Here is a 12423-nt window from a genome sequence, read left to right as displayed (position 1 = left end):
TGTTCTCACTTGAAGTGTTCATTATCTATCTCTGTTCCGTAACAACACTAACCACATGTACCACACTATATGGCCTCCTCCCACACACTACACCACACTACCACAAAAGACAATCCTTGAACATATATCTTTGGGGCTACCACAATTTCTGTAGTCAGTCAAGTGGGATTACAAGCCAAGATTGACTAATACATAGCAAATATTCTTCAAAACAGCATAATTTTGATATAATAGGTTTATTATCCACTGACAAAGGAATTCATTTTATCATGAGAATTAATTTGCTTGAAGAGAAGGCAGAAGGATAGACTGTCAATACAGGTGATGGGAGGGTCAGAGGCCTGTAATGATTTTAAGCACTACAACACAGTCTCTCTCTCTCCCGATAGAAATATTTGAGGTGGGAGCAAATAACAAAGAATGAACAAGCATTATGAGGGGGAACTATCATTATCATGCCTAGTGAAGTGGACTAATCATCATCATCATCATCATCATCTTCATAACCAATTTTTCAATCATCGTAACCATTTTATTTTTGTCTTTTTCAAGCAGTCATCCCCTATTCATTTTTTTTTTAAATATATATGGATGAAATATATAGGGCCCATAAGGCAAAGAGGAAACCCAAAATAGGGAGAAACTAGTCAACTGCAAGCGCAAAGAAATGGCTCATACACTCATTCACTCACCATTCAAATCCCAGTATCTTACACACACACACACACACACACACAAACCACGGGAACATCACACATCCTTGCTTACTCCAACACTGTTATTAAACCACTGTCATTTACATATTTCTCTCTCTCTCTAATCATAAACCACCACAACCCAACCCAACAGACATCAACACCATCACAAACACCCAAACGATACACAGACCAAGAAAACGCAAGAGTGAAGGAGAAATATCAACAGCATCGCCTAAGAACAAGCATGATGATGGTTCTAAAATGTATCAACCATTGGCTGTGATGTTGGAGACCTTGCAACTTTACACAACATCGTCTGCCATCATCCAATCCTATGTCACCCCATAAGGAGCGTAGGAACCCGGGGCTAGGCATACTGCACAAAATAATCTGCTCAACACATAATACTGCTGATTTCTGAGATGCCCTGGGTTGAAAGACGATAGAGACCTGACAGGCAAATTAATTCTTGCACATGCTTAGGAAAATATGGCAAATGACTGTGTGACAGGAAGTGATATATCAAAATAGTCCATTGGGTACCTTAGTATCCTTCCATATCTATCGATCTATCTATCTATAGCCCAGTGCCCTAATCCATATAGTTATAAAATTTCAAACACCTGAAGATGATGAATTCCACACTACTACAAATAATAATATATAAAGACAACATATTACAATTCAACACACATAACTATTAGTCAGTTTATTTCCATCTGACAAAACAAGGCAACTTTTATCACTTCATTACTAAATCGCTGGGGTATAAAATGTAAAAGGCCCTAGTGATGAGGTAGGGATGACTCTCCTTGGTTACTAGTCAAATTAAATCACCAGTCTGACTAAACTTGGCCATAGAGCTAAAGGTTATGAATCTGTCAGGTGAAGCAAACTGACTATAGAATAAATCAACAGAAATAAACAGACACCAAAAAAAAAACACACCCACATCAATATATAAAACATACAGTCAGCCACAGGAAAAAAACATATAAAAAACATAAACCGTATTGACGATAAATGTTTATTTATATGCAGGGAAAAATCTCATTAATCTCTAACCTAAATGAAGGGAATCAACTGCTATGTTAATGAGGGGAATAAACTCAGAAGGATTGTTATTCTTCGATATAAATGAAGGGAAACGACTCAAGTTGCTCATTAACCTTTGACATAAATGGTCGTTAACTAAGGATGCTTGTTAGTTTTAAAATCTCAGTGCTATTTAGGGCAATATCTTTTACTTTTTAATGCGGAGAAGCAGAAACTGAAGAGTGCAAGAAATAATACACAAAACAGCCAAATGCAAGATCTCTTACATCTGAAACCCCAGCACACATTGCGTTTACAAGACTGGAGGTCACAGGCAGAGGGAAATATAGACCGGGGAAAATAAATTCAAGCTGACTTGTTGCCAATTAAAATCAACCAAAGAAGGACAAGAGTACATATTTTTCTCAGCATATTTTTTCCTGTGGCTGACTGTGCAGTACATCACAATGACATGGTAATAATAATAATGCAAATATAACAAGAAAATGGGCATAACAATTTGCGTACAAATATAATAACCAACATCAACACTTCATGAGGATAATACATGCAAAACACCCATTTTTATTGCTGGAAGCACTATGGCTTTTTGCAGAGTCCTTTTATTTGCCACAGTTATTTACGGTCTTTTGGCCTGATAATACCTGCTGTTGTGGTGGTCCCTGGCTCATTTGAACTACTAAGAACCAAAGTCAATGCTGGAGAAACTAAATAATGGAATTTAATCAAAGAAAAGAGGCAATAGGAGCTGCTCCAAAAGTCTTATAACAAAGATTATCCTCTAATAATCTTTTTCAGACATGTGTGTGCATCTTTCAGCAGTCTACTCTGGAAACTGACATGCATATATCCTTAGCAAAATTTCTCAGGTCATTTAGCCACATCTCACTCAAGAAGCAAAATGATAAGTACACACAGATAAGCTGACACTGTTTTACTTAGGGAGCAAATACTGTATCGGCAAAAATGCTGAAACTGACGCTATGTTGGTTCAGAGAAGTGGTTTGGTTACAGCACTACTACAGAGGAATACAGGACCACAGCAACAGCAGCCCACAATTTACTAAACCAAAATACAGGGCTGCTCATATATATCTGGTGTTGTCGGCTCAATCTGTGGGGGAAGTTCATCCTTTGATGACTTTATTCAATTATGCTCTGCTTAACTGGGGATTATATTACCATCCTTCCTTTGTATTTGCTTGTTGAAACAAGACTAATATGGTGCTAGTCATGAAGAAGTACTTTGGAAAGGATGTTGGGCCACAGTGCTATCTTAATCTGCTAGAAATCTCATCTCTTTGTGTCATGTTTCTGTCATACCTTGTGCCATGCTTTTGTATGTCATGTCTCTGTCTGCCTCATGTGTGTGTGTAATGTCTCCTTGTGTCATGTTTCTGCATGTCATGTCTCAATGGCTGTTCAATTTGTATAAGGATGGAGCTATAAGAGAGGTAATAGGAAGGGATGTGAATATATTGGAGTGTCTTGTGAGGGAGGGTAAGATGTGGAAACTTCCTGAGCTGTTGCTTGCTGATGATACTGTATTGTGAGGAATGTGAACAGCAAGGCTTGGTGAATGAGTCTCAGGATGTACGTATGAAACAGAACCCAAAAGAAAATGTATATATGGGTAACGTTATGGTCTTGAGGGAAATCACAGCATACACAGTCAGACTGGATGGTGAGGAAATAGATAATGAGAGTGCATCCAAGTATTTTAGAATGATGAGTGAGGATGGATGTGCTTGAATGGGTACAGCAGGGTAGAAAGGTTGCTGGATCACTGAAAGCTGTGATAAGAAGTTGGGAAGTGAGCATGGAAGTGTGGCTTAGATCCTGTTGGAAGGACACAATAGTGAGAGCTGTGGAAATGAATTGAGGAATGTGGAGTGGCCACTGTACACCCTTCAGTTGCTTCTCATAGGACGGGTAGGCTCACGGCTACGGCCGCAGTACGTACCAGGGTAAGCAGACCCAAGGCTACGGCCTCAGTACGTACTGGAGAGGTCAGGGACTATGTGTACCCTTCTCCTGCCTTTTTCTCCTGCGGGAGCAGCACCGCCAGCATGGCCACTGTACGTGCGGGGGAAGGAGCGGCCACTGTACGCCCTTCAGCTGCGTGCCCTAGGAGTCACGAAACCGCGATCACAGCCATTGTACGTGACGGGGAAGGAGCGGCCACTGTACGCCCTTCATTCGTGGCTCTGAAAGCACTCGCGACACAGGAAGTCCCTTGCGCGGCCGACCCCTTCCCTCTCGGCTGCGTGGGACGCCCTTTGTCACCATCCGGGAGTGTTGCCCCGAAGGTGTTGCCAGAGTGGTGGCAAGGCCCGATCCAGGTCCTACCGCCTACCCCTGGGAGATCCCTGCTCCTGCCAGACACCCGATGGAGACGGTGCCGCAGCTCACCCCTGTCGGTGCCTCCCCCTACAGGCGACTGCAGTCTTAGGACCCCCAGGCCCGACCAGCAGCCTCCAGGTGAAGGCAACCCAGGCTTTCTCTCCCCTTGGAGCCAGAGGCGACAGGCCTGCCTCCTACAGCTGTTTGGCCCCAGTCCCGAGAGCCACCTCTCAGGTCGAGGCCCCCAGACCGGAGGGCCTCCTTGCACCACACCAACGAGGCTCCAGTACGAGGGCCTCCTCTCAGGTCAAGGCCCCCAGACAGGCGGGCCTCCCTGTACTCCACCGACAACCAGGACCCGGGCAGTGAATTGACCTCTACAGGAAGGCTCCCCATAGGGCCTCCCCCTCACGCCCGGACACCAGAGTGATTTGTACCCAGGACACACGGGTAGTGACGTTAACGCCCCTTGTATCACGAACAATCAAGACGGGAAAATAACAGTGAATAGTGACAAAGTGAAGGCCAGAATAATACCAGTGAAAGTTACCACTAACCTATTAAAGCCCGATACCCGGCAGAATAGAAAATAGCCTGAGTCCCAGATAAGAGAACTTATAGTAATTGTGAACCAAGACTAGGGTGCCGTCGCAACTAAGTGACCCCATCAAGTGTTGCGATCCGCACCCTGTCTAGTTATAGTGGTATTTACCCCACTGACTCTTGCTCCTGTTCATCCCCAGTGCATCGGACTAAATATATATATAATATTAATTCTGCCTAAAGACGAAATAAGGGTATCGCGATATTACAACTAACCACATAAGTGTACATGCAGAATACTGTCTCAAGTGTAACTGTAAATCTTGGTGTTAAAGGCTAACTCTGTGTCCCTGTCTACTGTATATCCAATACCTCTCTGTGTTATATTGTAACGGTGTAGAAATTAAGGCAATAGATGTGTTAAGGTGTACTGCCTGGTTTTTATGTCCTGTTCCTTTGTGGGTGCTTTACTTCCGGTCCGGAAAGAGGACCCCGCTCAGTCGCTGGTGTTCTTAGGACGAGAAGTCGACCTAAAAACACCCAGCATAACAATAGTAATTGTAATGCTACGTGAAATTAGGCTCGACTTCTCGTTCCTATTTCACCTAACGTGGGGAGGGGTCCTCTTTCGAGACCGGAGCTAGTGCAATAAAGAGAGGCAGGACACAAAAACTCTAGGCAACAACCTTTACACGTATATTACCACAGTCAGACACAGGACAAATCAGCAGATATTACAGCAGTCTCACTAGGAGGAGATAGGGGAGGTGCGGGGAGTGACTTGTGACGGCTAGGGGAAAGTTATGGTAATACTGGAGGGCGGCAGATAATAGCCGTGAAGTTTATATGGTTCCCACTAGCCAAAATACTTTGGTAATTGATTTTATCCTTGATTTACACTTACTCGAGATATTGGAGTGAGAGAGGGTGATAAACAAGATTTGTGGGTAGCGTGGGGAAGGGAGATAATACCATTAATACTTCCTTTCACAATATTCCTTCACAGTAATGGGGGTATGTCTTTATTGGGGAATCTCCCGGCGGCACAGGCATATTAATTATATAACAGAGGTGTCACTCACACGTATAGTCAGTCAGATCTTGTTCCACACTCTCGTCCTTTTAACTTCTCACTGTGATCTTATTTACCCCGATATTCCCTATATGAAATCATTGCACAATACTTACATTAGGGGAAATCACACTTAACCTAAATCACTCGTGCTACAATATCACACATATTCATTAGGGGGATAGGCAGGAACATGTCGGTGGCGATCCTGGTGGGCTAGGGGCGCCGCCAATGCGAGGCGTGCCGAGAGGGCACGGGATAACTCGTAAGGGCGTCCTCTCGCGTCCTGGGCTTCCCGTGGCTTCCGGGCTTGGCTCAGGCGTGTGGCCCTCGGGACTGGGGCCGAATAGCTCCAGGAAGCTCTGTGATAAGTCCCGGCGTCGTGGGGGCGTAGAGAGATCACGCCCAGGTGTCCTGGGGAGAACCGAGAGAGACTGTGGGCTGCGGTCTCCAGCGTCTAGGGCGCTGACAGGGGAGGGCTGCGGCAGCGACTTCCACTGGGGTCCATCAGGTGCGTCTGCTCTAGAGCCAGGCATAGGGAACAGAGACCAGGGGAGGCTGGAAGGCCTGTCTGAGTCACTCTGGGACAGGAAGCCTGGGCTCCAGTCTCCTGCCGTGGGGACGTCTCTCTACTCACCTCTCTCTGCACACCCTCGGAGCACCTGTAGATCGTCTCACGAGGGAGGGAGTGACAATAGATTGTCTCTACTAAGACACTCTCGGAGCGACCATAGATCGTCTCATGAGGATGGGAGCGACCATGGATCGTCTCTACTGGAGCACTTTCGGAGCGACCAAGGATCGTCTCACGAGAATGGGAGCGACCATAGATCGTCTCACGAGGATGGGAGCGACCATAGATCGTCTCACGAGGATGGGAGCGACCATAGATCGTCTCACGAGGATGGGAGCGACCATAGATCGTCTCTACCGGAACACTTTGGGAGCGACCATAGATCGTCTCTACCGGAACACCTTGGGAGCGACCATAGATCGTCTCTACTGGAACACTTTGGGAGCGACCATAGATCGTCTCTACAAGAGGGGCACCGTCTGGAGTATCTTTTCTAACTCCACCCCTAGCTGGCTCAGCAATTCCACTCCGCGAAGGTAGTGTCCTTCTCCTACGGTGGCGGCGGCGTGGTGGCTGCATGTCACAGGGGCGCACGGCTTGGGCTGACATGTGTCACTGTTGCCGGGAGTGGTGGTGGCTGGTGGCGGCCACCCCGTGGGGTCCGTGTGGGGTGTCGGTGCATCTGCGGGCACACTACGCTGTTCTTGGCTTGCCCTGTCGTCGGGGGTGCTATGGTATTCTTCGGGGGCACTGTTTTTCAAGCCATGCATTTTAGTAATATTCACTCCCCTTACTCTTGGCCCTGTCCTCCCCTAGTGCATCAGACTTAATATATAAATTATCAATTCTGCCTATAAACGGAATACTGGTATCACGATATTATAATTTATTATCCATGTGTAAGGGAAGAGTACTATGTCCTGCGTGTAACTGTAAACATTTGTATTAACCCTTTAACCGCGGGCATTGTTTTGGCCTGACTGTCCTCTCCCGCGGGGGTTTCAGCCAAATGTAAACAAACCTTTAAACCTTAATAACTCTGCACAGAATAAAGCTAGAGAAAAAAATAAGGTACCATTAGAAAGTACTAACCTTCAGCTTTCCATTGATGTAGGTTTCATGACTTTGTTGACTTTCACAGGACGGGCAGTGCCGTTAGAAGTGAGGGGTGTGAAATCACTATTTTACGCCCCACACACCAGTACCAAATGCCAACCACTCTCTGATAATAGTAATATAAACATATATGAACACTGCACATACGATAAACACCCACTCTGTGTTCACTGAGGTAGGTAAAAGGCACTGTAATTGCCCGCACTTCACTGCGGCTTCACCCGCTCACTGACGTTTGGTTAGCGGCGATGTTTTCATTATTTCTAACTTCTAATATTATTTTACATATAATCTGGGCAATATACATTATATTTACACTGCACTTATTACTATATTGCATCACTGTCGCATCACAGAATTACACAAGAGCCGCAGAATTACACAAGTGCCGCAGATTCTCTTATTACAATATCACTTATTATACTGGCCAATATTTACATTTTTTTCTAGGCAAAATATCCCTTATTACTACATTATCCATTATACAATTATTGGTAAAGCACGTCACTGTCGCATCACTGTATATCACTGTCACTTTCAGTATTTGCTCAGAGAGTGGTACTCGGCAAAGCACGGAGTCACAAAGAGAGTGTCTTGGCATTCCTGGCACTGGTGTATGCTCATTTTTCTCGTCCGAGGCCTCCGTGTGGTGTTATGACATACTCTGCAGCGGCCCTGTGACAACCTGCCGCCTGTGGTAAGAGGCAATTTCACAAGCTGGTGCCGGCTCATGTAATTGCGGCACTCAAGACGGTCAGGTTGTGTGTCAGAGTGTCGCCTCAGGATCAATGCCGTCACCTGACCAAATCGTGCAAGCAGCTGCTGCACGACAGTCTTGGAGAACTGCCTCAGGGATGGTTGCCTTATGCCCCCGACTTGTGTCTTGTACAGGATGAAGGCGTTGAGCATGCACATATCGAGGATGTGCAGGCAAGCCTTCCTGTACCATCGGGTGTTTCTCCTGAGACAGTCTATTTCGCCAATCATCATATCAGACTTATCAACAAGTCTCTTGTTCACATTGTAATCAGTGACGGCATCAGGCATCATGATTGGCTCTCCCGTCCTGTAGCTGACCTTCCCAGTTCTCTGCAATTCCCCCTTGTGGATGGTGCTGATCATATTCACGACCTTCTTGTCATGCCACCTGATCGCCAGAAGCTTGTCTGACTTCTTCAGGTGCACATCTCCCTTGGATGAGGATGATGCTTTTGGGAAACTTGGCCACTCTTTCCTATAGCTCCGTACAGTGCCAACAGTGCCAATGCCGTGTTCAGCCAGGTATTTGGAGAGTTTCGGTGCTGTGTAATAATTGTCTGTGTACAGCACTTGATTCCCACCAAAATACCTCTCCATCAGCACTTTTACAACGGAGCCAGAGAAGCCAAGGGGGTCTTTCCTGTTCACGTCCATTGTGCTTGCAGAGTAGATGACGAAATCAAGGATATACCCCGTCTCACAGTCACACAGCACAAAGAACTTTATCCCAAAGCGGTGGCGTTTGCTGGGGATATACTGCATGAATTTGAGACGTCATCTGAACAATACCAGGGATTCATCTATGACGACTTTCTGCATAGGACGGAAAAATCACATAAATCGATCCCTAATCCTGTTGAGAAAATCCCTCACTTTCCACAAAGGGTCAGTTTGGGACGGGTTTCCATTGTCAGCGAAGTGCAAGTATCCTAGCAGCTGTCAGAACCGATCCCGTGACATATACTTCCCGAATGTTGGGATAGAAGTAATGTCATCCACGAGCCAATACTCCAACTCATGTCTCTTGATATGGGGCATCAAGAACATCAGTGCAAAGAACACATACAGCTCTCTGATCCCGACAGGCAACCACGACACTTGCTTTGGTGAGTCAATAGGTCCCAGCCCTTCTGCTGCACTCTGAGCTGCATACCTATTGGTTTCATCGCTGACATACTGCACGATTTCGTCATCCATGAAGGCCAGGAAGTAGTCAACAAAATCATCTCCTGTGTTGCATGGAAAGGCAGGCTGTACTACAGCATTTGTCATATCAAACGGCGGATTGTGTGGCTGAAAATCTGCACCGTCAGACCAAACAAATGCATCAACTTTCCCTGTGCGTGGTTCAGTGGAAGTGGCAGGTCGCATTGCACTCGTTTCCCCATGAGAAGGAGCTGAGGTGGAGGCAATGGGTGAGGCAGGAGGTGAGGCAGGAGGCGAGCGGGAGGGGGGTGAGTGCGGGGGTGGTGAGTGGGGGGGTGGCGAGGGTGAGGGAGCTGAGCGGGGGGCAGGCGGGGGGGTTACTGACCTGGTGCGTGGTGAAATTTGACCCTTTCTTCCCCGCTTATCACCTCACTTATCACCCAGCTTTGCCCTCCAACTGCCATGCATCCCCTTTGTTCTAGGCCGGCCTGCCCTGCTTACCCTGCCTGCACAGCCTGCACAGCCTGCCTTCCCTCGCTGTGCAGGCTCTGGGAATTCATATTCCTCAGATGATGTGGACTGAGGAGAGGGCACGGCAGAAGATGAAGATGATGTGAGGGCAATAGGGCTAGGGGAACGGGAAAGTGATGGGAAATGCTTACTAGGGCCTGGTGTAGGAGACGTAAGTCTGCGCTTCACTCCCTTCCCACGTGCAACACCAATTTTCCCCATAGGCGCCTTCCCTTTCCCAGAGTAAGTTGGGGGTGGTGGGGGGGAAACTACACGCTCACTTTCATCACTGTCACTGTCAATGCTAAAGGGTTCACCACCAATCACTGCAAAATCATCACTACTTGCTGTAAGTGTATCACTCTCACTGCCACAATCCAGAGTTGTACTTACAGTTTTGTCCAGCTCTGTTCTAATTTCTGGAGTGCTCAACCGTCGGCAGTTCCTTCCTCGGTGTAGAGGTCGAAGGCACACTAGCACTAATCATTTGTGAGGAGGAAGCGAACGACGATGAGTCGGGACGGAGCGCCATTATCACGCACAGAGCTGGACAGATACTGACTGATGCGTGTCAGGGCAGGGATGGGGGGGGGCCCCCTCGGGGTGGGAGGAGGGAGGTGTGGGATGGCTGGCGTGAAAGAACTCGACAGCTACTCTTGCAGGAGACAATTTGCGCACAGGAAAAACGCGCGGTGTTCAAAATATTCACGAACATTCCAGAATGACACCCGCGGTTTGGTCCAGTTTTGTCGATGTCATTCTGGAATGACACCCGCGGTTAAAGGGTTAAAGGCTAACTCTGTGTCCCTGTCCAAAGCATATCCAGTACCTCTCTGTTTTATATTGTAACAGTGTAGGAATTAAGACAATAGATGTGTTAAAGTGTACTGCCTGGTTTTTAGGTCCTGTTCCTTTGTGGGTGCTTTACTTCCGGTCCGGAAAGAGGACCCCGCTCAGTTGCTGGTGTTCTTAGGACGAGAGGTCGGACTAAAAACACCCAGCATAACAATAACGAATCCTGCCTTCGCCACAACTGCTTCATCTTGTAATTTCCTCCGATTTTGAAGACGAAATGAACACAGCAGAGTAAGACTACAATGGAATAAGACGACTTTGGAAGATATGACCAATGTACAGAGGTGAGGAGGTACTTCATGGAAGTATGATTTTCGCGGAAATGAATGAAAACAAACCCTCAGTCCGTACTCTTTAGATCCGCATAGCCTTTACTTTCATTAAGCCGAAAATCAATACTTAATTGAAATGAAGAGGGTATTGTAACAAATCTTTTCATTTATGACATGTTAGTATTCAAAATCCGTTCACTCTCCCAAATTACACAGAATAATACCCTGGCATTGAGAGTTCTGTTATCCTTTACACGACTGTGATCTAAACCATTTACAGCTGTCAGATGTCGCCAGAGAGACCCACCTCTCCAAATAGTTCCAACCGCGACGGAGGCCGCGACAGCCCCCCCTTCACCCCCTACACTTTCGCTCTCGAAAGCGCCGTCACGTTCCGTGGCACTCCAGCTGTTGAAACGCAGCCCTGGTGTGTTGTTTTGAGTTTATGTACAGTATCTTGGACCCCTCGGCATCGTCAGAATTCGGCCAGCGGTCTCGTCTCTGCACGATTTCGGCTTTAAACATTGTACAATTTTCATATGAAAAACTTTGTAGATATTCTTCAGCATTTTGGAGATGAAGCATTGTTCTTTTAGAAAGCTAAATTGTATGGGTTTCAAACAAAATGTGCAGCTAGACTTGTAAATATGTGATGAATGCTGTCACACCCGGTGTGCTTTCACGGCGGCCATAGTAACGTTTTCCTGCATTTACCGCATTAAAGCATATCTAGGAAATTAGTATAACTACTAAAGAATAATATCATGAAGAACTTACGTACGGTATATGACTAAATATCACGGGAGAGATTTTTAAAGATATGCGATTTCTGTGGTCTCTGCATGAGTAGCCCGATTTCCTTGTTGAACTAGCTGGCGATCTATGGCAACTCTTGAGTTAGTGGCGATGGGAATTAAGCACGGGGGAGTAAACACTGGGGGGAACACAGGGAGCGTGCACTGAGGTAGAGAAGGGGGGCTCACAAACACGGGAGGGGGACACACAACCTTAGAGTCTCTTACTCACGATATTGGCGGAGAGGAGTGCACGGGGCATGGGTGGCAGGAGGCCCTATGCCGGGAGCCTCAGGTGGTGGCTAGGTGTTGGGGTTGGGCCGTCTGGAGTGTAGTACAGGGGTCAGTCACCTGTGGGGTTGCCATGAGTCCTGCAGGAGTTGGTGGGTGGCATGGTGGGCGGCTCCCTTGCTGTAGAGGCCCTGCAGGAGGTGGGGCTCTCTGGGCTAGGGCTGAAGAGGGCCAAGAGGAACGCTGCTCAGCGCTGGCCCCTTGTCGTCGTTGGGGTCCTGGGGGCAGATCTGGGGAGGCCCGGGCCTAGGGCCGGCTGCGGGGAGGGGCGCCCTGTCTGGGCCATTGTCACATATGGCAGGGGCAGCCATCAGGGAAGAACTGCAGACACCTTTGCTGTGAGAGGCCTGGCGGCTGCAGCAGGAATTAGAGGAGGCCCGCTGGCTCCTGGGGC

At 47.1% G+C, this 12423-nt stretch overlaps 1 protein-coding gene across 1 annotated transcript in view; it reads left to right on the top strand.

The window, feature by feature from the left end:
• The window catches only part of LOC145417120 (uncharacterized), a 66553-nt gene extending 54646 nt beyond the window's left edge, over positions 1–11907 (top strand). Inside the window, exons 10-11 of the mRNA XM_080285902.1 lie at positions 11225–11371; positions 11817–11907. Of these exons, the coding sequence (XP_080142028.1) occupies positions 11225–11371; positions 11817–11907 (238 nt within the window). The remainder of the gene's footprint in view (positions 1–11224; positions 11372–11816) is intronic.
• The last annotated feature ends 516 nt before the right edge of the window (positions 11908–12423 follow it).

The sequence above is a fragment of the Coenobita brevimanus genome, chromosome 109, assembly GCF_032717465.1.
Source record: "Coenobita brevimanus isolate Jiangsu-jjx chromosome 109, ASM3271746v2, whole genome shotgun sequence".
Classification (NCBI taxonomy): domain Eukaryota; kingdom Metazoa; phylum Arthropoda; class Malacostraca; order Decapoda; family Coenobitidae; genus Coenobita; species Coenobita brevimanus.
Note: the sequence above shows the minus strand (reverse complement) of the source record. Positions and strands in the feature narration are given on the sequence as shown.